Raw genomic sequence first — 25,907 nt, forward strand, 5'->3', positions numbered from 1 at the left:
ACAGCTACTTCAACAGCAGCTGTGGAATGCAGAGAGAGAGAGAGAGAGAGAGAGAGAGAGAGAGAGAGAGAGAGAGAGAGAGAGAGAGAGAGAGAGAGAGAGAGAGAGAGAGAGAGAGAGAGAGAGAGAGAGAGAGAGAGAGAGAGAGAGAGAGAGAGAGAGAGAGAGAGAGAGAGAGAGAGAGAGAGAGAGAGAGAGAGAGAGAGAGAGAGAGAGAGAGAGAGAGAGAGAGAGAGAGAGAGAGAGAGAGAGAGAGAGAGAGAGAGAGAGAGAGAGAGAGAGAGAGAGAGAGAGAGAGAGAGAGAGAGAGGTGAGAGAGAGAGAGAGGGAGAGAGAGAAAGAGAGAGAGAAAGAGAGAGAGAAAGAGAGAGAGAGGACAGAGAGAGGAGAGAGAGGGAGAGAGAGAGAGAGGGAGAGAGAGAGAGAGAGAGAGAGAGAGAGAGAGAGAGAGAGAGAGAGAGAGAGAGAGAGAGAGAGAGAGAGAGAGAGAGAGAGAGAGAGAGAGAGAGAGAGAGAGAGAGAGAGAGAGAGAGGGAGAGAGAGAGAGAAACAGTGAGGAGCTTGCTGTGGGAGTGTGTGACCCACTTTGCTCAGTGCTAACAAGCCCACACACACACACACACACACCCGCTTCTACATATTTACTGCAAATACATAATGCACACAGTATGAAACTCAACGGTTGTCCCAGACCTAGTCTGAAGAACCTACAGTAGTCCAACACCTTCCCAACTGCCCCTGTCATCAGGAAGTGACCCACCAAGCTAAACCGCTGAATGACCAGCCATCCTGGTGATAAACCCTGGCCAATTTAAATCACAGAACACAGAACTAACGAAGACGGACACCACAGCTAGCTAGCTTCTATCAGTGGGTGAATTAATTATTTCTCAAGTGCTCCTGAAGTTAGACGGAAGTTAAACACGCAGATGGGCTGCTGCACAAGAGGATTGGAACTAGCTCAAAATGACAACACTAGAGAACATCTCATTTCAGGGGGGGGGGGGGGGGGGGACGCTGATGAACCTGAGAGACCAAAACAGACAACAGGAGAGAATGACAGAGGAATGGGAAGGAACATAGCTGTTGGACTAGTTTAGGAGAGAGAGTAGAACATAGCTGTTGGACTAGTTTAGGAGAGAGAGTAGAACATAGCTGTTGGACTAGTTTAGGAGAGAGAGTAGAACATAGCTGTTGGACTAGTTTAAGAGAGAGAGTAGCATTATAGATGCTGGGCTAATTTAAGAGAGAGAGTACAACAAGCAGTTGGACTAGTTCAAGAGAGAGAGTAGCATTATAGATGCTGGGCTAATTTAAGAGAGAGAGTACAACAAGCAGTTGGACTAGTTCAAGAGAGAGAGTAGCATTATAGATGCTGGGCTAATTTAAGAGAGAGAGTACAACAAGCTGTTGGACTAGTTTAAGAGAGAGAGTAGCATTATAGATGCTGGGCTAATTTAAGAGAGAGAGTACAACAAGCAGTTGGACTAGTTTAAGAGAGAGAGTAGCATTATAGATGCTGGGCTAATTTAAGAGAGAGAGTACAACAAGCAGTTGGACTAGTTCAAGAGAGAGAGTAGCATTATAGATGCTGGGCTAATTTAAGAGAGAGAGTACAACAAGCAGTTGGACTAGTTCAAGAGAGAGAGTAGCATTATAGATGCTGGGCTAATTTAAGAGAGAGAGTACAACAAGCTGTTGGACTAGTTTAAGAGAGAGAGTAGCATTATAGATGCTGGGCTAATTTAAGAGAGAGAGTACAACAAGCAGTTGGACTAGTTTAAGAGAGACTAGCATATAGCTGCTTTTTTATTTTTTTATTTCACCTTTATTTAACCAGGTAGGCTAGTTGAGAACAAGTTCTCATTTACAACTGCGACCTGGCCAAGATAAAGCATAGCAGTGTGAACAGACAACACAGAGTTACACATGGAGTGAACAATAAACAAGTCAATAACACAGTAGAAAGAAAGAAAAAAGAGAGTCTATCTACATTGTGTGCAAAAGGCATGAGGAGGTAGGCGAATAATTACAATTTAGCAGATTAACACTGGAGTGATAAATGATCAGATGGTCATGTACAGGTAGAGATACTGGTGTGCAAAAGAGCAGAAAAGTAAATAAATATAAACAGTATGGGGATGAGGTAGGTAAATTGGGTGGGCTATTTACTGGTGGACTATGTACAGCTGCAGCGATCGGACTAGTTGGACTAGTTCAAGAGAGACTAGCATATAGCTGTTGGAGTAGTTCCAGGCCCTAATCTCTAGGACTCGAAAGAGGAAGAGACGGCACAAGAGAGGCAGACAAGCCACTAGTCAGGGCTTGCGAACTATCATGGACTACAAAGAGCTGGCCAGTGACGGGAAGCTACCAAATGAGATAAATGCCTTCTATTCTCGCTTGAAGTCGAGCAACACTGAACCATGAATGAGAGCACTAGCTGTTCAGGATGGTTGTGTGATCACACTCTCCATAGCCGTTGTGAGTAAGACCTATAAATAGGTTAACATTCACAAGGCCATAGGGCCAGACATATTACCAGGACACATACTTAGAGCATACGCTGACCAGTTGGCAAATTGTCTTCACTGACATTGTCAAGGTAACTTTCTTAAATTACTATTGCCCTATAGCACTCACATCTGTAGACATGCAAGGCGTTGAAAGGCTGGTCATGGCTCACATCAACACAATAACAGAAACCCTAGACACACTCCAATTCACAAACCGCCCCAGCAGATCCACAGATGAAGCAAACTCTATTGCAATCCACACTACCCTCTGCCACCTGGATAAGGGGAACACCTATGTGAGAATTTTACTAAAGAGTGGCTCCTGTCTGGCCACCCTACCATGAAGGCATGATTGGTGAAGTGCTGCAGAGAGATCGAAGGAATGGTCTGTAGAGCTCTGAGACAGAATTGTTTTGAGGCACAGATCTGGGAAAAGGTTCCAAAAAACGTATGCAGCATTGAAGGTCCCCAAGAACACAGTGGCCTCCATCATTCTTAAATGGAAGAAGTTTAGAACCACCAAGACTCATCCTAGAGCTGGCCGTCTGGCCAAACTGAGCAATCGGGGGGGAGAAGGGCCTTGGTCAGGGAGGTGACCAAGACCCCGATGGTCACTATGACAGAGCTCCAGGGTTCCTCTGCGGAGATGGGAGAACCTTCCAGAAGGACAAACATCTATGCAGTACTCCACCAATCAGGCCTTTATGGTAGAGTGGCCAGACGGAAACCCCTCCTGAGTAAAAGGCACATGACAGCCCACTTGGAGTTTGCCAAAAGGCACCTAAAGGACTCTCATACAATAAGAAACAAGATTCTCTGGTCTGATGAAACCAAGATTGAACTCTTTGGCCTGAATGCCAAGCGTCACATATTAAAGAAACTGGCACCATCCCTACAGTGAAGCATGGTGGTGGCAGCATCATGCTGTGGGGATGTCTTTCAGCAGCAGGGACCGGGAGATTAGTCAGGATCGAGGGAAAGATTAACGGAGAAAAGTACAGAGAGATCCTTGATGAAAACCTACTCCATAGCACTCAGGACCTCAGACTGGAGTGAAGGTTCACCTTCCAACAGGACAACAACCCTAAGCACACAGCCAAGACAACGCAGGAGTGGCTTCAGAACAAGTCTCTGGAGAGACCTGAAAATAGCTGTGCAGCAACGCTCCCCATCCAACCTGACAGAGCTTGAGAGGATCTGCAGAGAAGAATGGGAGAAACTCCCCAAATACAGGTGTGCCAAGCTTGTAACGTCATACCCAAGAAGACTCAATGATGTAATCGCTGCCAAAGATGCTTCAACAAAGTACTGAGTAAAGGGTCTGAATACTTATGTAAATGTAATATTTCAGATTTGTATTTTTAATAAATTAGCTACATTTCTAAAAACCTGTTTTTGCTTTCTCATTATGGCGTATTGTGTGTAGATTGATTAGGGGAAAAAACGATTTAATCAATTTAAAAAATAAGGCTGTAACGTAACAAAATGTGGATAAAGTCAATGCGTCTGAATACTTTCCGAATGCACCGTAAATTAAAGGTTTTTCACAGGGTGTTCATTTAATGAACTGTTGTAAATCCCTTTTTAGTAGTTGTGAGTTCAGCATTATTCAACTGTATGTTGTTTCCTGTATTATATTCAACCACTAGTGTGGGAGATACCATGTGGTGGAGGATGGGAGATACCATGTGGTGGAGGAAGGGGAGATACCATGTGGTGGAGGATGGGAGATACCATGTGGTGGAGGAAGGGGAGATTCCATGTGGTGGAGGAAGGGGAGATACCATGTGGTGGAGGATGGGAGATACCATGTGGTGGAGGATGGGGAGATACCATGTGGTAGAGGATGGGATATACCATGTGGTGGATGAAGGGGAGATTCCATGTGGTGGAGGATGGGAGATACCATGTGGTGGAGGAAGGGGAGATACCATGTGGTGGAGGATAGGAGATACCATGTGGTGGAGGAAGGGGAGGTAACATGTGGTGGAGGATGGGAGATACCATGTGGTGGAGGAAGGGGATATAACATGTGGTGGAGGAAGGGGAGATAACATGTGGTGGAGGAACGGGAGATAACATGTGGTAGAGGATGGGAGATACCATGTGGTGGAGGAAGGGGAGATACCATGTGGTGGAGGATGGGAGATACCATGTGGTGGAGGAAGGGGAGATAACATGTAGTGGAGGATGGGAGATACCATGTGGGAGATACCATGTGGTGGAGGAAGGGGAGATACCATGTGGTGGAGGAAGGGGATATACCATGTGGTGGAGGATGGGAGATACCATGTGGTGGAGGATGGGAGATACCATGGAGGAAGGGGAGATACCATGTGGTGGAGGATGGGAGATACCATGTGGTGGAGGATGGGGAGATACCATGTGGTAGAGAAAGGGAGGAAAATAATTATCATAATAGGACTAACAGCAAGACAAGGGGAGGGAAGCTCAACAGAAACCATGCCAGCCAGCCAGGCGAGCCAGGATGAATTGAAGTGATTTGCACATTAATAAAGTGATAATTGCTACATAGAAGCCCACTTTGTGATCTGAAAGGTAAGGTGGTGTTCAGTTCAGACCTCTTCTGATCTGAAAGGTGGTGTTCAGTTCAGACCTCATCTGATCTGAAGGGTAAGGTGATGTTCAGTTCAGACCTCATCTGATCTGAAGGATAAGGTGGTGTTCAGTTCAGACCTCATCTGATCTGAAGGGTAAGGTGGTGTTCAGTTCAGACCTCATCTGATCTGAAGGGTGGTGTCAGTTCAGACCTCATCTGATCTGAAGGGTAAGGTGGTGTTCAGTTGAGACCTCATCTGATCTGAAGGGTAAGTTGGTGTTCAGTTCAGACCTCATCTGATCTGAAGGGTAAGGTGATGTTCAGTTCAGACCTCATCTGATCTGAAGGGTGGTGTCAGTTCAGACCTCATCTGATCTGAAGGGTAAGGTGATGTTCAGTTCAGACCTCATCTGATCTGAAGGGTAAGGTGGTGTTCAGTTCAGACCTCATCTGATCTGAAGGGTAAGGTGATGTTCAGTTCAGACCTCATCTGATCTGAAGGGTAAGGTGATGTTCAGTTCAGACCTCATCTGATCTGAAGGGTAAGGTGGTGTTCAGTTCAGACCTCATCTGATCTGAAGGGTGGTGTCAGTTCAGACCTCATCTGATCTGAAGGGTAAGGTGGTGTTCAGTTCAGACCTCATCTGATCTGAAGGGTAAGGTGATGTTCAGTTCAGACCTCATCTGATCTGAAGGGTATTGTCGGAACTAGAAGCACAAGCATTTCGCTACACTCGCATTAACATCTGCTAACCATGTGTATGTGACAAATAAAATTTGATTTGATTTTTGATTTGATTTAAGGTGGTGTTCAGTTCAGACCTCATCTGATCTGAAGGGTGGTGTCAGTTCAGACCTCATCTGATCTGAAGGGTGGTGTCAGTTCAGACCTCATCTGATCTGAAGGGTAAGGTGGTGTTCAGTTCAGACCTCATCTGATCTGATCTGTAACTGTCTATTATATATCCTTTACCCCTACCTACAGTATACTGCTGTTACTGTCTATTATCTATCCTTTACCCCTACCTACAGTATACTGCTGTTACTGTCTATTATCTATCCTTTACCCCTACCTACAGTATACTGCTGTTACTGTCTATTATCTATCCTTTACCCCTACCTACAGTATACTGCTGTTACTGTCTATTATCTATCCTTTACCCCTACCTACAGTATACTGCTGTTACTGTCTATTATCTATCATTTACCCCTACCTACAGTATACTGCTGTTACTGTCTATTATCTATCCTTTACCCCTACCTACAGTATACTGCTGTTACTGTCTATTATCTATCCTTTACCCCTACCTACAGTATACTGCTGTTACTGTCTATTATCTATCCTTTACCCCTACCTACAGTATACTGCTGTTACTGTCTATTATCTATCCTTTACCCCTACCTACAGTATACTGCTGTTACTGTCTATTATCTATCCTTTACCCCTACCTACAGTATACTGCTGTTACTGTCTATTATCTATCCTTTACCCCTACCTACAGTATACTGCTGTTACTGTCTATTATCTATCCTTTACCCCTACCTACAGTATACTGCTGTTACTGTCTATTATCTATCCTTTACCCCTACCTACAGTATACTGCTGTTACTGTCTATTATCTATCCTTTACCCCTACCTACAGTATACTGCTGTTACTGTCTATTATCTATCCTTTACCCCTACCTACAGTATACTGCTGTTACTGTCTATTATCTATCCTTTACCCCTACCTACAGTATACTGCTGTTACTGTCTATTATCTATCCTTTACCCCTACCTACAGTATACTGCTGTTACTGTCTATTATCTATCCTATACCCCTACCTACAGTATACTGCTGTTACTGCCTATTATCTATCCTTTACCCCTACCTACAGTATACTGCTGTTACTGTCTATTATCTATCCTTTACCCCGACCTACAGTATACTGCTGTTACTGTCTATTATCTATCATTTACCCCTACCTACAGTATACTGCTGTTACTGTCTATTATCTATCCTTTACCCCTACCTACAGTATACTGCTGTTACTGTCTATTATCTATCCTTTACCCCTACCTACAGTATACTGCTGTTACTGTCTATTATCTATCCTTTACCCCTACCTACAGTATACTGCTGTTACTGTCTATTATCTATCCTTTACCCCTACCTACAGTATACTGCTGTTACTGTCTATTATCTATCCTTTACCCCTACCTACAGTATACTGCTGTTACTGTCTATTATCTATCCTTTACCCCTACCTACAGTATACTGCTGTTACTGTCTATTATCTATCCTTTACCCCTACCTACAGTATACTGCTGTTACTGTCTATTATCTATCCTTTACCCCTACCTACAGTATACTGCTGTTACTGTCTATTATCTATCCTTTACCCCTACCTACAGTATACTGCTGTTACTGTCTATTATCTATCCTATACCCCTACCTACAGTATACTGCTGTTACTGTCTATTATCTATCCTTTACCCCTACCTACAGTATACTGCTGTTACTGTCTATTATCTATCCTTTACCCCTACCTACAGTATACTGCTGTTACTGTCTATTATCTATCCTATACCCCTACCTACAGTATACTGCTGTTACTGTCTATTATCTATCCTTTACCCCTACCTACAGTATACTGCTGTTACTGTCTATTATCTATCCTTTACCCCTACCTACAGTATACTGCTGTTACTGTCTATTATCTATCCTTTACCCCTACCTACAGTATACTGCTGTTACTGTCTATTATCTATCCTTTACCCCTACCTACAGTATACTGCTGTTACTGTCTATTATCTATCCTTTACCCCTACCTACAGTATACTGCTGTTACTGTCTATTATCTATCCTTTACCCCTACCTACAGTATACTGCTGTTACTGTCTATTATCTATCCTTTACCCCTACCTACAGTATACTGCTGTTACTGTCTATTATCTATCCTTTACCCCTACCTACAGTATACTGCTGTTACTGTCTATTATCTATCCTTTACCCCTACCTACAGTATACTGCTGTTACTGTCTATTATCTATCCTATACCCCTACCTACAGTATACTGCTGTTACTGTCTATTATCTATCCTTTACCCCTACCTACAGTATACTGCTGTTACTGTCTATTATCTATCCTTTACCCCTACCTACAGTATACTGCTGTTACTGTCTATTATCTATCCTTTACCCCTACCTACAGTATACTGCTGTTACTGTCTATTATCTATCCTTTACCCCTACCTACAGTATACTGCTGTTACTGTCTATTATCTATCCTTTACCCCTACCTACAGTATACTGCTGTTACTGTCTATTATCTATCCTTTACCCCTACCTACAGTATACTGCTGTTACTGTCTATTATCTATCCTTTACCCCTACCTACAGTATACTGCTGTTACTGTCTATTATCTATCCTTTACCCCTACCTACAGTATACTGCTGTTACTGTCTATTATCTATCCTTTACCCCTACCTACAGTATACTGCTGTTACTGTCTATTATCTATCCTTTACCCCTACCTACAGTATACTGCTGTTACTGTCTATTATCTATCCTTTACCCCTACCTACAGTATACTGCTGTTACTGTCTATTATCTATCCTTTACCCCTACCTACAGTATACTGCTGTTACTGTCTATTATCTATCCTTTACCCCTACCTACAGTATACTGCTGTTACTGTCTATTATCTATCATTTACCCCTACCTACAGTATACTGCTGTTACTGTCTATTATCTGTCCTTTACCCCTACCTACAGTATACTGCTGTTACTGTCTATTATCTATCATTTACCCCTACCTACAGTATACTGCTGTTACTGTCTATTATCTATCCTTTACCCCTACCTACAGTATACTGCTGTTACTGTCTATTATCTATCCTTTACAACTACCTACAGTATACTGCTGTTACTGTCTATTATCTATCCTTTACAACTACCTACAGTATACTGCTGTTACTGTCTATTATCTATCCTTTACCCCTACCTACAGTATACTGCTGTTACTGTCTATTATCTATCCTTTACCCCTACCTACAGTATACTGCTGTTACTGTCTATTATCTATCCTTTACCCCTACCTACAGTATACTGCTGTTACTGTCTATTATCTATCCTTTACCCCTACCTACAGTATACTGCTGTTACTGTCTATTATCTATCCTTTACCCCTACCTACAGTATACTGCTGTTACTGTCTATTATCTATCCTTTACCCCTACCTACAGTATACTGCTGTTACTGTCTATTATCTATCCTTTACCCCTACCTACAGTATACTGCTGTTACTGTCTATTATCTATCCTTTACCCCTACCTATAGTATCCTGCTGTTACTGTACCTCTACCTATGTGTACTGTACATACATTATGTACCTCAATTACCTCGCACCCCTGCACATCGACTCAGTACTGGTACCCCGTGTATTTTCGGCAAGTTATCGTTGTTACTCATTGTGTATTTATTCCTCATGTTATCATTTTCTTTTTTAAATTATTTCTCTATTTTCTTTCTTTCTGCGTTGTTGGGAAGTAAGCATTTCCCTGTTAGTCTACACCTGTTGTTTACCAAGCATTTCCCTGTTAGTCTACACCTGTTGTTTACCAAGCATTTCCCTGTTAGTCTACACCTGTTGTTTACCAAGCATTTCCCTGTTAGTCTACACCTGTTGTTTACCAAGCATTTCCCTGTTAGTCTACACCTGTTGTTTACCAAGCATTTCCCTGTTAGTCTACACCTGTTGTTTAACAAGCATTTCACTGTTAGTCTACACCTGTTGTTTACCAAGCATTTCCCTGTTAGTCTACACCTGTTGTTTACCAAGCATTTCCCTGTTAGTCTACACCTGTTGTTTACCAAGCATTTCCCTGTTAGTCTACACCTGTTGTTTACCAAGCATTTCCCTGTTAGTCTACACCTGTTGTTTACCAAGCATTTCCCTGTTAGTCTACACCTGTTGTTTACCAAGCATTTCCCTGTTAGTCTACACCTGTTGTTTACCAAGCATTTCACTGTTAGTCTACACCTGTTGTTTACCAAGCATTTCCCTGTTAGTCTACACCTGTTGTTTACCAAGCATTTCCCTGTTAGTCTACACCTGTTGTTTACCAAAGCATTTCACTGTTAGTCTACACCTGTTGTTTACCAAGCATTTCCCTGTTAGTCTACACCTGTTGTTTACCAAGCATTTCCCTGTTAGTCTACACCTGTTGTTTACCAAGCATTTCCCTGTTAGTCTACACCTGTTGTTTACCAAGCATTTCCCTGTTAGTCTACAGCTGTTGTTTACCAAGCATTTCCCTGTTAGTCTACACCTGTTGTTTACCAAGCATTTCCCTGTTAGTCTACACCTGTTGTTTACCAAGCATTTCCCTGTTAGTCTACACCTGTTGTTTACCAAGCATTTCCCTGTTAGTCTACACCTGTTGTTTACCAAGCATTTCCCTGTTAGTCTACACCTGTTGTTTACCAAGCATTTCCCTGTTAGTCTACACCTGTTGTTTACCAAGCATTTCCCTGTTAGTCTACACCTGTTGTTTACCAAGCATTTCCCTGTTAGTCTACACCTGTTGTTTACCAAGCATTTCCCTGTTAGTCTACACCTGTTGTTTACCAAGCATTTCACTGTTAGTCTACACCTGTTGTTTACCAAGCATTTCCCTGTTAGTCTACACCTGTTGTTTACCAAGCATTTCCCTGTTAGTCTACACCTGTTGTTTACCAAGCATTTCCCTGTTAGTCTACACCTGTTGTTTACCAAGCATTTCCCTGTTAGTCTACACCTGTTGTTTACCAAGCATTTCCCTGTTAGTCTACACCTGTTGTTTACCAAGCATTTCCCTGTTAGTCTACACCTGTTGTTTACCAAGCATTTCCCTGTTAGTCTACACCTGTTGTTTACCAAGCATTTCCCTGTTAGTCTACACCTGTTGTTTACCAAGCATTTCCCTGTTAGTCTACACCTGTTGTTTACCAAGCATTTCCCTGTTAGTCTACACCTGTTGTTTACCAAGCATTTCCCTGTTAGTCTACACCTGTTGTTTACCAAGCATTTCCCTGTTAGTCTACACCTGTTGTTTACCAAGCATTTCCCTGTTAGTCTACAGCTGTTGTTTACCAAGCATTTCCCTGTTAGTCTACACCTGTTGTTTACCAAGCATTTCCCTGTTAGTCTACACCTGTTGTTTACCAAGCATTTCCCTGTTAGTCTACACCTGTTGTTTACCAAGCATTTCCCTGTTAGTCTACACCTGTTGTTTACCAAGCATTTCCCTGTTAGTCTACACCTGTTGTTTACCAAGCATTTCCCTGTTAGTCTACACCTGTTGTTTACCAAGCATTTCCCTGTTAGTCTACACCTGTTGTTTACCAAGCATTTCCCTGTTAGTCTACACCTGTTGTTTACCAAGCATTTCCCTGTTAGTCTACACCTGTTGTTTACCAAGCATTTCACTGTTAGTCTACACCTGTTGTTTACCAAGCATTTCCCTGTTAGTCTACACCTGTTGTTTACCAAGCATTTCCCTGTTAGTCTACACCTGTTGTTTACCAAGCATTTCCCTGTTAGTCTACACCTGTTGTTTACCAAGCATTTCCCTGTTAGTCTACACCTGTTGTTTACCAAGCATTTCCCTGTTAGTCTACACCTGTTGTTTACCAAGCATTTCCCTGTTAGTCTACACCTGTTGTTTACCAAGCATTTCCCTGTTAGTCTACACCTGTTGTTTACCAAGCATTTCACTGTTAGTCTACACCTGTTGTTTACCAAGCATTTCACTGTTAGTCTACACCTGTTGTTTACCAAGCATTTCCCTGTTAGTCTACACCTGTTGTTTACCAAGCATTTCACTGTTAGTCTACACCTGTTGTTTACCAAGCATTTCCCTGTTAGTCCACACCTGTTGTTTACCAAGCATTTCACTGTTAGTCTACACCTGTTGTTTACCAAGCATTTCCCTGTTAGTCTACACCTGTTGTTTACAAAACATTTCACTGTTAGTCTACACCTGTTGTTTACCAAGCATTTCCCTGTTAGTCTACACCTGTTGTTTACAAAACATTTCACTGTTAGTCTACACCTGTTGTTTACCAAGCATTTCCCTGTTAGTCTACACCTGTTGTTTACAAAACATATGACAAATAACATTTGATTTGATTTGAAGCGTTGGACTAGTTTAAGTGAACGAAGAAGATGAAGGACAGATACAGGACACCCTCTACAGATATCAGAGGGAAAGTGTTTGTAGCTCTAAGCAGGTAGAGATCCAGCACAGTTGTTATAGCTCATAGTCTCAAAACACACCCACATCAAGAGAGAAAGAGACCGGACAGACTTCCACACCTAAACACAAGAGACAAACACTGTAAACACACACGTACTGCACGTACTGTGGTAGGTCGAGACCGAGAGAGGCTGAGGCTGCTGGCTGCGAGGTCCTCCCAAACTCCGTGCCTGTGATGAGGTTCCATGTTCTCCTGATTGTCGCTGGGAGAAGCAGAGGAGGAGGAAGACGAGGCGCAGGTACTGACCAGGTCCGGCAGGCTGGTGGATGGATACCGATGGAAATCAACTTCAGACTCCTCCTGAATGAACCAGAGGAAGAGAGGAGAACAGTGAGAGTGGAAGGGATGGATGACTGTGTGTGTGTGTGTGTGTGTGTGTGTGTGTGTGTGTGTGTGTGTGTGTGTGTGTGTGTGTGTGTGTGTGTGTTCAGAAGAGTGGAAGGGACATGTAGTGTGTGTTCTGTGTGTATTTTTAACGTTGTTTCTGAAAGCCAGCCTGCATTTCCCTTCAAGCCGATTAAGATCTCTTGAATGTTTTAGATGTTATCCACACGCACACTACAACCCTTCCACTAACACACTACAACCCTTCCACACTACAACCCTTCCACACTAACACACTACAACCCTTCCACACTACAACCCTTCCACACTAACAAACTACAACCCTTCCACACTAACACACTACAACCCTCCCACTAACACACTACAACCCTTCCACACTACAACCCTTCCACACTACAACCCTTCCACTAACACACTACAACCCTTCCACACTACAACCCTTCCACTAACACACTACAACCCTTCCACACTACAACCCTTCCACACTACAACCCTTCCACACTAACACACTACAACCCTTCCACACTACAACCCTTCCACACTAACACACTACAACCCTTCCACACTAACACACTACAACCCTCCCACTAACACACTACAACCCTTCCACACTACAACCCTTCCACACTAACACACTACAACCCTTCCACACTACAACCCTCCCACTAACACACTACAACCCTTCCACACTAACACACTACAACCCTCCCACTAACACACTACAACCCTTCCACACTACAACCCTTCCACACTACAACCCTTCCACACTAACACACTACAACCCTTCCACACTACAACCCTTCCACACTAACACACGACAACCCTCCCACACTAACACACTACAACCCTTCCACACTAACACACTACAACCCTTCCACACTAACACACAACAACCTTCCCACTAACACACTACAACCCTTCCACACTACAACCCTTCCACACTAACACACGACAACCCTCCCACTAACACACTACAACCCTTCCACACTACAACCCTTCCACACTAACACACTACAACCCTCCCACTAACACACTACAACCCTTCCACACTACAACCCTTCCACACTACAACCCTTCCACACTAACACACTACAACCCTCCCACTAACACACTACAACCCTTCCACACTACAACCCTTCCACACTAACACACTACAACCCTCCCACTAACACACTACAACCCTTCCACACTACAACCCTTCCACACTAACACACTACAACCCTCCCACCAACACACCACAACCCTTCCACACTACAACCCTCCCACCAACACACCACAACCCTTCCACACTACAACCCTCCCACTAACACACTACAACCCTTCCACACTACAACCCTTCCACACTAACACACTACAACCCTCCCACTAACACACTACAACCCTTCCACACTACAACCCTTCCACACTAACACACTACAACCCTCCCACCAACACACCACAACCCTTCCACACCACAACCCTTCCACACTACAACCCTTCCACACTACAACCCTCCCACTAACACACTACAACCCTTCCACACTACAACCCTTCCACACTAACACACTACAACCCTCCCTCTAACACACTACAACCCTTCCACACTAACACACTACAACCCTCCCACTAACACACTACAACCCTTCCACTAACACACTACAACCCTACCCTATCTGACGGACGTGTCTCCCTGCCTGTCTGTATCATCAATGCTCCCTCAACTCTTTTCTCTCTGCCTGTCTGTATCATCGACGTTCCCTCAACTCTTTTCTCTCTGCCTGTCTGTATCATCGACGTTCCCTCAACTCTTTTCTCTCTGCCTGTATCATCGATGTTCCCTCAACTCTTTTCTCTCTGCCTGTCTGTATCATCGATGTTCCCTCAACTCTTTTCTCTCTGCCTGTCTGTATCATCGACGTTCCCTCAACTCTTTTCTCTCTACCTGTCTGTATCATCGACGTTCCCTCAACTCTTTTCTCTCTGCCTGTCTGTATCATCGATGCTTCCTCAACTCTTTTCTCTCTACCTGTCTGTATCATCGATGTTCCCTCAACTCTTTTCTCTCTGCCTGTATCATCGATGTTCCCTCAACTCTTTTCTCTCTGTCTGTATCATCGATGTTCCCTCAACTCTTTTCTCTCTGTCTGTATCATCGATGCTTCCTCAACTCTTTTCTCTCTGTCTGTATCATCGATGCTTCCTCAACTCTTTTCTCTCTGTCTGTATCATCAATGTTCCCTCAACTCTTTTCTCCCTGCCTGTCTGTATCATAGATGCTTCCTCAACTCTTTTCTCTCTGTCTGTATCATCGATGCTCCCTCAACTCTTTTCTCTCTGTCTGTATCATCGATGCTTCCTCAACTCTTTTCTCTCTGTCTGTATCATCAATGTTCCCTCAACTCTTTTCTCTCTGTCTGTATCATCGATGCTTCCTCAACTCTTTTCTCTCTGTCTGTATCATCGATGCTCCCTCAACTCTTTTCTCTCTGTCTGTATCATCGATGCTTCCTCAACTCTTTTCTCTCTGTCTGTATCATCGATGCTCCCTCAACTCTTTTCTCTCTGTCTGTATCATCGATGCTTCCTCAACTCTTTTCTCTCTGTCTGTATCATCAATGTTCCCTCAACTCTTTTCTCTCTGTCTGTATCATCGATGCTTCCTCAACTCTTTTCTCTCTGTCTGTATCATCGATGCTTCCTCAACTCTTTTCTCTCTGTCTGTATCATCAATGTTCCCTCAACTCTTTTCTCTCTGTCTGTATCATCGATGCTTCCTCAACTCTTTTCTCTCTGTCTGTATCATCAATGCTTCCTCAACTCTTTTCTCTCTGTCTGTATCATCGATGCTTCCTCAACTCTTTTCTCTCTACCTGTATCATCGATGCTCCCTCAACTCTTTTCTCTCTGTCTGTATCATCGATGCTTCCTCAACTCTTTTCTCTGTACCTGTATCATCGATGCTCCCTCAACTCTTTTCTCTCTGTCTGTATCATCGATGCTTCCTCAACTCTTTTCTCTCTGTCTGTATCATCAATGCTTCCTCAACTCTTTTCTCTCTGTCTGTATCATCGATGCTTCCTCAACTCTTTTCTCTCTACCTGTATCATCGATGCTCCCTCAACTCTTTTCTCTCTGTCTGTATCATCGATGCTTCCTCAACTCTTTTCTCTCTACCTGTATCATCGATGCTCCCTCAACTCTTTTCTCTCTACCTGTATCATCGATGCTCCCTCAACTCTTTTCTCTCTGTCTGTATCATCGATGCTCCCTCAGCTCAAGCTGCTGCTACTTAATGCCTTTCTGAAGTGTTTCAAGACAATCTGAAGCAGTGGAAAACCAACAATGAACTGCCAGATTTCATTCAACATTTTTTTAGTTTTTTTCCAAAGTGACTTTGAGATTATTGATTGGAATGAAAAGCCCTATATAAAATAAATATATTATTGACTGCTGAAACCCATTTTGTATTTGTTGTTGTTGGTTGTTATTACACTTCCCTAAATTTCCCTGGTGAAATGGGTTGGCTTAGGAGGTTACAACCTAGCATAATGGTAAAGGCCCAAAAGACCACACCATCTGATTGAATTTTTTTACATTTGACCTTTGTTTAACTAGGCAAGTCAGTTAAGAACAAATTCTTATTTACAATGACGGCCTAGGAACAGCGGGTTAACTGCCTTGTTCAGGGCTATGCCATGCAAATTGAACAGATGGTGGCGCTCTAACAAGCGATTGAAAATGAAAAATTTTGAAAAGTCACACCCCTCACCGTGTTTGACCTAGAGGTCAAACACATTTCCGTGTAGGACCCATAAACTCTGGCATGATGGCTTTTCCTCTATTTAGAATTGAGTTTAAATAAAACACTTAAAACGCTAGTCATCTGGCAACGGAATGACCAGATCTGCATGAAACTTCATATGTGGCTTCTACGGACCAACGCAATACTTTCTAGACTATTACCTAAAAATAACACTGACCAATAAGCATTAATGTGGGCGTGGTCTGGCATATATAAACGCATATTAATCAGTCATGGATATATTCGTATTGTAACAAAACACTGTGAAGACTCAACATATACAAGCACATTCACATGGACCACACAATGGCTGCTATAAACAGACACATGTTTATATCTCTTGATCTGTTTGACTCAAGAGTGATGAAATTTGGCACACGTGCAGAGGGAACCTATATATAGTATAATTCAGTTTGGACCCATAGTCACGCTGTTGGACAGAAAGAAAAAAAAACATGAATGCAAGCTCATTGGCTCATAGTGGACATATTGTTTGAGCAAAAGCCCAAGAACATTTCACGACGTGCGTCCCATAGATGCTATATACCAAATCTGGTTCTTCTGGAGAAGAAGACGTATTAAAGTAGTCAACATCATTAGAAATAGTCCAAAATACTGCATGATCAGGTAAGATTTTTTAGTTCACAGCTTGAACCCCGACATTGCTGCTTGCAGATATATATATATATCTATTTATTATTATGTTGAAACAACGTATTGAAACAAGGTACATGTATCGTACAACATTGAAACATATTGTACCAGGCTAAATGCTTAAGTGTCCAGCCAGGGAATTAGTGTACCAAGTCCTAACACGCCAATGAGTTTGCATAGTGATTAGTGTCGGATTCTTCACATTTCTGCTTTTGTCCAGTTGATAATCTCTCCATTTTCCATTTCCCTTCTCTGCTCTGCTCTGACATATCAGGTGTTCTGGTGTCGTCTGTTAGAACCTTCTCTACGTCAATGCTGTTACAAATATGAGCTATTTCTCATATTATTTATTTTCATTATTTATTTCCTCCTTGACTTTGTTCTCCTACGTTGAGTCGGCGTCGAGACAACGTCTAAAAACAGAAGTTGTAAATGATTTGAAATATGAAGAAGGGCATTTTTTTTTCCCCCTTCAGAAACACAAGAAAGAGCTTGAGAAATACATTTGTTTTGGACAAAAAAAAGAAGGGCTGTTGTGTTGAGTGTACGTGTGTGTGTGTGTGTGTGTCAGCGGGGGCTGCTGAGGGGAGGACGGCTCATAATAACATCTGGAAACGGAGTAAATGGAATGGCATCAAACACATGGAAACCATGGAAACCACGTGCTTGATTTATTTGATACCATTACAAATATTCCGTTACAGCCAATACCACGAGCCCATCCTCCTCAATTAAAGTGCCACCAACCGCCTTGTGGTGTGTGTGTGTGCATGCGTGCGTGCGTGTACTCACCCTGCTAGCGACGACCAGTTGTACCAGTCCAGCGGTAGAGCGTAGGATGTCTACAGCCTCTGAATGAGACAGGCCGACCAGAGACTGACCGTTGATCATCAGGAGCTCATCACCAGCCTTCAGACGTCCGTCCCTAACACACACACACACATTTCACATAACATTTCACGCTAAAGTCTACGCCTGTTGTATTCGCAGCATGTGACAAATAAAATGTTATATGCTATGACAAATACACACACATTTAATACTTTATGGAAACCACAAATTATATTTAACACTGATTTAGAACCCCCCCCCCCCCATGGCTCCGGGCCATGGACCAACCAACCACAGATTAGATGTTCGGGGATTCATTCGATAACATTGAGGAGTTTACCACATCAGTCGCTGTCTTCATTAATAAAAGCATTGACGACTTCATCCCCACAGTGACGGTACGTACATATCCTAACCAGAAGCCATGGATTACAGGCAACATCAGCACTGAGTTTAAAGGCTGCCACTTTCGCCCTCAGACAAACCATCAAACAGGCAACGCCTCAATACAGGACCAAGTTCAAATCCCACTAAACAGGCTTTGAAGCTCATAATTGCCTCCCTACTCTTCTACATTTGCACACAATGTACATAGATTTTTCTATTGTGTAATTGACTGTACGTTTGTTTATGTGTAACTCTGTTGTTGTTTTTGTCGCACTGCTTTGCTTTATCTTGGCCAGGTCGCAGTTATAAATGACAACTAGTTCTCAACTAGCCTACCTGGTTAAATAAAGGTGAAATAAATAAAATAAATACAAATCCTGTTAGCGCTTTTGAGCCGAATCCACTGTGCTGTTTCAGGTGCCACGTTCATGGTCCCGTTGCAGCAGTGTGTAGGTTCATGGTCATGTTGCAGCAGGGTGTAGGTTCATGGTCATGTTGCAGCAGGGTGTAGGTTCATGGTCATGTATCAGCAGGGTGTAGGTTCATGGTCATGTATCAGCAGGGTGTAGGTTCATGGTCATGTTGCAGCAGGGTGTAGGTTCATGGTCATGTTGCAGCAGGGTGTAGGTTCATGGTCCTGTTGCAGCAGGGTGTAGGTTCATGGTCATGTATCAGCAGGGTGTAGGTTCATGGTCATGTATCAGCAGGGTGAAGGTTCATGGTCATGTATCAGCAGGGTGTAGGTTCATGGTCATGTATCAGCAGGGTGTAGGTTCATGGTCATGTATCAGCAGGGTGTAGGTTCATGGTCATGTATCAGCAGGGTGTAGGTTCATGGTCATGTATCAGCAGGGTGAAGGTTCATGGTCATGTATCAGCAGGGTGTAGGTTCATGGTCATGTATCAGCAGGGTGTAGGTTCATGGTCATGTATCAGCAGGGTGTAGGTTCATGGTCATGTATCAGCAGTGTGTAGGTTCATGGTCATGTATCAGCAGGGTGTAGGTTCATGGTCATGTATCAGCAGGGTGTAGGTTCATGGTCATGTATCAGCAGGGTGTAGGTTCATGGTCATGTATCAGCAGGGTGTAGGTTCATGGTCATGTATCAGCAGTGTGTAGGTTCATGGTCATGTATCAGCAGGGTGTAGGTTCATGGTCATGTATCAGCAGGGTGTAGGTTCATGGTCATGTATCAGCAGGGTGTAGGTTCATGGTCATGTTGCAGCAGGGTGTAGGTTCATGGTCACGTTGCAGCAGTGTGTAGGTTCATGGTCATGTATCAGCAGGGTGTAGGTTCATGGTCATGTATCAGCAGGGTGTAGGTTCATGGTCATGTTGCAGCAGGGTGTAGGTTCATGGTCATGTTGCAGCAGGGTGTAGGTTCATGGTCATGTTGCAGCAGGGTGTAGGTTCATGGTCATGTTACAGCAGGGTGTAGGTTTGTGGTCATGTTGCAGCAGGGTGTAGGTTCATGGTCATGTTGCAGCAGGGTGTAGGTTTATGGTCATGTTGCAGCAGGGTGAAGGTTCATGGTCATGTTGCAGCAGGGTGTAGGTTCATGGTCATGTTGCAGCAGGGTGTAGGTTCATGGTCATGTTGCAGCAGGGTGTAGGTTCATGGTCATGTTGCAGCAGGGTGTAGGTTCATGGTCATGTTGCAGCAGGGTGAAGGTTCATGGTCCTGTTGCAGCAGGGTGTAGGTTCATGGTCATGTAGCAGCAGCGTGTAGGTTCATGGTCCTGTTGCAGCAGGGTGTAGGTTCATGGTCATGTTACAGCAGGGTGTAGGTTCATGGTCCTGTTGCAGCAGGGTGTAGGTTCATGGTCATGTTGCAGCAGGGTGTAGGTTCATGGTCATGTTGCAGCAGGGTGTACGTTCATGGTCATGTTGCAGCAGGGTGTAGGTTCATGGTCATGTTGCAGCAGGGTGTAGGTTTATGGTCATGTTGCAGCAGGGTGAAGGTTCATGGTCATGTTGCAGCAGGGTGTAGGTTCATGGTCATGTTGCAGCAGGGTGTAGGTTCATGGTCATGTTGCAGCAGGGTGAAGGTTCATGGTCATGTTGCAGCAGGGTGTAGGTTTATGGTCATGTTGCAGCAGGGTGTAGGTTCATGGTCATGTTGCAGCAGGGTGTAGGTTTATGGTCATGTTGCAGCAGGGTGAAGGTTCATGGTCATGTTGCAGCAGGGTGTAGGTTCATGGTCATGTTGCAGCAGGGTGTAGGTTCATGGTCATGTTGCAGCAGGGTGTAGGTTCATGGTCATGTTGCAGCAGGGTGTAGGTTCATGGTCATGTAGCAGCAGGGTGTAGGTTCATGGTCATGTTGCAGCAGGGTGTAGGTTCATGGTCCTGTTGCAGCAGGGTGTAGGTTCATGGTCATGTAGCAGCAGGGTGTAGGTTCATGGTCATGTTGCAGCAGGGTGTAGGTTCGTGGTCATGTTGCAGCAGGGTGTAGGTTCATGGTCATGTTGCAGCAGGGTGTAGGTTCATGGTCATGTTGCAGCAGTGTGTAGGTTCATGGTCATGTTGCAGCAGGGTGTAGGTTCATGGTCATGTTGCAGCAGGGTGTAGGTTCATGGTCATGTTGCAGCAGGGTGAAGGTTCATGGTCATGTTGCAGCAGGGTGTAGGTTCATGGTCCTGTTGCAGCAGGGTGTAGGTTCATGGTCATGTTGCAGCAGGGTGTAGGTTCATGGTCCTGTTGCAGCAGGGTGTAGGTTCATGGTCATGTTGCAGCAGTGTGTAGGTTCATGGTCATGTTGCAGCAGGGTGTAGGTTCATGGTCATGTTGCAGCAGGGTGTAGGAGGGACATTCCAAGATGTGGGAAGTGTGCGAAGGGAAATGGGAAAGAGGATTGTGTTGTTTCAGTGGATGAAGTTGTGTGTGTCAATTGTCGGGGTGCTCATGTTGTGACATAAAAATAAATAAAAAGGTTATTTCACAAGGCCGCAGGACACGTACTGACCCGGTAGCAAGTGTCTCCACTGACATTTTAAACCCAGTTTGTAAAACTAACGTTTCAAGCAGACCACCATAGTCCCTGCGCCCAAGAACGCCAAGATGATCTGTCTAAATGACTATCGCCCTGTAGCACTCACATCTGTACCCATGAAATACTTTGAAAGGCTGGTCATGGCTCACATCAACATGATCATCCCAGACAACTTGGACCCACTCCAATTTGCATACCAACCCCAACAGATTCACAGATGACGCAATCTCTATTGCACTCCAAACGGCCTTTCCCACCTGGACAAAAGGAACACCTACGTGAGAATGCTGGTCATTGACTACAGCTCAGCATTCAACACCATAGTACCCTCCAAACTCATCACTAAACTAAGGACCCTGGGATTAAACACCTCCCTCTGCAATTGGATAGTGGACTTTCTGACGGGCCACCCCCAGGTGGTGAGGGCAGGAAACACCACATCTGCCACGCTGACCCTGAACACGGGGGCCCCTCAGGGATGCATGCTTATCCCCCTGCTGTACTCCCTGTTCACCCACAACTGTGTGGCCACACATGACTCAAACACCATCATTATGTTTGCTGACGACACAACGGTGGTAGGCCTGATCACCGACAGCGAGGAGACAGCCTATAGGGAGGAGGTCAGAGACCTGGCAGTGTGGTGCCAGGACAACAACCTCTCCCACAACGTCAGCAAGACAAACGAGCTGATCGATGACTAAAGAATCGACAGGGCTGTAGTGGAGCGGGTTGAGAGCTTGAAGTTCCTCGGTGTCCACATCACTAAGGAAATAACATGGTCCACACAAACAACAACAGTCGTGAAGAAGGCACAAAAATGCCTGCTTCCCATCAGGTGGATGGATCAGCCCTCAGATCCTCAAAAAGTTATACAGCTGCACCATTGAGAGCATCTTGACCGGATGCATCACCGCCTGGTATGGCAACTGCTCGGCATCCGACAGAGGTGTAGTGCGTACAGCCCAACACATCACTGGGGCCAAGCTCCCTGCCATCCAGGACCTCTAGACCAGACGTTGTCAGAGGAAGGTCCTAAAAATTGTATAAGACTCCAGCCACCCAAGTCATGGACTATTCTCTCTGCTACCGCATGGCGAGCGGTACCGATGCACCAAGTCTGGAACCAACAGGAGTGAGTTTTTTAGGGTGTGCAACAGTGCAACATTATTAAAAACAATAGAATGGTCATTGCTGTCACGTTCACTGTCTTCAAACTCCCTGTCATAAATGAGCCAAGGTGCAGTGTGCATGTAATTCCACATCTTTAATCGAAGTGAAACCTTCACAAAAAAAACAGATAAACAGAAACCGACCGTGGCGCACTCACAGAAAATAAATAATTACCCACCAACACAGGTGGGAAAAAAGGCTGCCTAAGTATGATTCCTATTCAGAGACAACGATAGACAGCTGCCTCTGATTGGGACCCATACCCGGCCAACAAAGAAACAGACAAACTAGAATGCCCACCCAAATCACACCCTGACCTAACCAAATAGAGAAATAAAAAGGCTCTGACAATTGCAGTCAGTCTGTTAGCTATTTAGCAGTCAGTCTGTTAGCCATTCTGTTAGCTATGTAGCAGTCAGTCTGTTAGCCATTCTGTTAGCTATGTAGCAGTCTGTCTGTTAGCCATTCAGTTAGCTATGTAGCAGTCTGTCTGTTAGCCATTCTGTTAGCTATTTAGCAGTCTGTCTGTTAGCCATTCAGTTAGCTATGTAGCAGTCTGTCTGTTAGCCATTCTGTTAGCTATTTAGCAGTCAGTCTGTTAGCCATTCTGTTAGCTATTTAGCAGTCTGTCTGTTAGCCATTCAGTTAGCAATTTAGCAGTCTGTCTGTTAGCCATTCTGTTAGCTATTTAGCAGTCTGTCTGTTAGCTATTTAGCAGTCAGTCTGTTAGCCATTCTGTTAGCTATTTAGCAGTCTGTCTGTTAGCTATTTAGCAGTCAGTCTGTTAGCCATTCTGTTAGCTATTTAGCAGTCTGTCTGTTAGCTATTTAGCAGTCAGTCGTTAGCCATTCTGTTAGCTATTTAGCACTTATGGCTTGTGGATAGAAGCTGTTCAGGAGCCTGTTAATGTCAGACTTGTTGCTCAGGTAAGACTTTCAGCGCGGAAGCAGACAGAACAGTCTGTTCCCTGTAAATGGAACGACAGACCAGCCAGTGAAACACAGCCATTATGGATGCTGAAGATATGAGTCATGTCTGCTGTGTGTGTCTATATCTATGTGTGTGTGTGGGGGTGGGGGGGGGTTCCCTCACAAAGCTGGAAAGATATTAAGCAGAACGGACGGTGAGGAGAACAAAGAAAGACCTGGCCTCTGTTATTAAGATCAGATAGAGACAGCACACACACACACTCGCACACATGTACTCACACACACGCACCAATGCACTCACACACACACACACCCAAACACATATACTCACAAATACACATGGGGTGGTGAGCGCACAGAATGACCCCCCCCCCCCCCCCCCCCCCCCAGAGTAAGCATGCCCCCGAGTAAGTCCGGGTGGACTCCTTTCTTATATAGAAATGCCAAAGAGTAGTAGTAGTAGTACTAGTAATATCATGTCTATACTACAGGGCAGACCCAAATCTGTGCTGATGGGAACAGGGGTCAAATGTGACAACTCTGTAGTCTCCTACCTGATGGGAACAGGGGTCGAATGTGACAACTCTGTAGTCTCCTACCTGATGGGAACAGGGGTCAAATGTGATAACTCTGTAGTCTCTTACCTGATGGGAACAGGGGTCAAATGTGACAACTCTGTAGTCTCCTACCTGATGGGAACAGGGGTCAAATGTGACAACTCTGTAGTCTGCTACCTGATGGGAACAGGGGTCGAATGTGACAACCAATTGTCTGAGCAGGATGAGTAGCTGATTTAGGATCAGGTCCACTACTGTCAATGAAATCTCATTAAATGTAATAATAAAGGCAAAACTAATCGTAAAATCAGCACTCCTACTCAAAATCAAATCCTATTTTATTTGTCACTTGTGCCCCGAACACAACAGGTGTAGGTAGACATTACTGTGAAACGGTTACTCACCATCAATTAGCCATAAATCCCCTCATGAATGGAAGCTTGTTGTGGGGGAATGGAAGCTTGTTGTGGGGGAATGGAAGCTTGTTGTGGGGGAATGGAAGCTTGTTGCGGAGGAATGGAAGCTTGTTGTGGGGGAATGGAAGCTTGTTGTGGGGGAATGTAACCTTGTTGTGGGGGAATGGAAGCATGTTGTGGAGGAATGGAAGCTTGTTGTGGGGGAATGGAAGCTTGTTGTGGAGGAATGGAAGCTTGTTGTGGGGGAATGGAAGCTTGTTGATGGGAAATGGAAGCTTGTTGTGGGGGAATGGAAGCTTGTTGATGGGAAATGGAAGCTTGTTGTGGGGGAATGGAAGCTTGTTGTGGGGGAATGGAACCTTGTTGTGGGGGAATGGAAGCTTGTTGTGGGGGAATGGAAGCTTGTTGATGGGAAATGGAAGCTTGTTGTGGGGGAATGGAAGCTTGTTGTGGGGGAATGGAAGCTTGTTGTGGGGGAATGGAAGCTTGTTGTGGGGGAATGGAAGCTTGTTGTGGGGGAATGGAACCTTGTTGTGGGGGAATGGAAGCATGTTGTGGAGGAATGGAAGCTTGTTGTGGAGGAATGGAAGCTTGTTGTGGGGGAATGGAAGCTTGTTGATGGGAAATGGAAGCTTGTTGTGGGGGAATGGAAGCTTGTTGTGGGGGAATGGAAGCTTATTGTGGGGGAATGGAAGCTTGTTGTGGAGGAATGGAACCTTGTTGTGGAGGAATGGAAGCTTGTTGTGGGGGAATGGAAGCTTGTTGTGTACAACAGAGAGTGGCAAAAAATAAATAAAAATAAATAAATAAAATATTTTCTAGCCTGTCTATCTATTGGAAACAGGGTTGATCCGCTACAAAACCACCAGAACACGACCCAAAACAGTAGAACCAGCTCACCTGCTTTTACACTGGGATTTGACTATTAGATATTCAATGTCTATTTTTGAAAGAAAATATTAACTATATTAAAACAAGAGTTCAGTTCACGTAACATGGTTGACCTTGAGGGACAGAGGTAAATGAATCACTAATCACATGAAGTAAATAATGATCGTAGGAAATGACGTCGTCAAGGCAACACAACAACTAGAGTTTAGAATGATGGTGAAACTCAGGAGACATTTTTTGGGTTAAGTGAGATGAAATCTTCCTAGAAGTGACACAGGGTTGACAGAGGGACATGTCAAAAAAAATGCTGAATGTTGGCACATTAGTGAGTCATTATTTATTTATTATTATTTATTAAAAATGAATTATTGTATTATTCTCACGACTTCCTCTTCCTGTTCGGGCAGGCGCTCGGCGGTCGTCGTCACCGGTCTACTAGCTGCCACGATTCCTTTTCTGTTGGTTTTGTCTGGATTGGTTTCACCTGCTTCTTGTTTGTCGTTAATTCAGGGCTATTTAAGCCTCCAGGGCCCGTCTGCTTTTGTGACGGGCTTGTTTATTGTTCTGTCAGCGGAGGTTCGTGGTTTTGTTGC

The 25,907-nt window shown here is 44.2% G+C and overlaps 1 protein-coding gene across 2 annotated transcripts in view; it reads right to left on the reverse strand.

The window, feature by feature from the left end:
- LOC110536484 (PDZ domain-containing protein 2) overlaps positions 1-25,907 on the reverse strand; it is a 264,553-nt gene that overhangs the window by 89,587 nt on the left and 149,059 nt on the right. For both annotated transcript variants that reach the window (XM_036936523.1, XM_036936524.1), the window contains 2 exons: positions 17,932-18,064; positions 12,465-12,659 (listed from right to left, as the gene is read on the reverse strand). In XM_036936523.1, the coding sequence (XP_036792418.1) occupies positions 12,465-12,659; positions 17,932-18,064 (328 nt within the window). The remainder of the gene's footprint in view (positions 1-12,464; positions 12,660-17,931; positions 18,065-25,907) is intronic.

Source organism: Oncorhynchus mykiss, chromosome 11 (assembly GCF_013265735.2).
Source record: "Oncorhynchus mykiss isolate Arlee chromosome 11, USDA_OmykA_1.1, whole genome shotgun sequence".
In the NCBI taxonomy this organism is placed as follows: domain Eukaryota; kingdom Metazoa; phylum Chordata; class Actinopteri; order Salmoniformes; family Salmonidae; genus Oncorhynchus; species Oncorhynchus mykiss.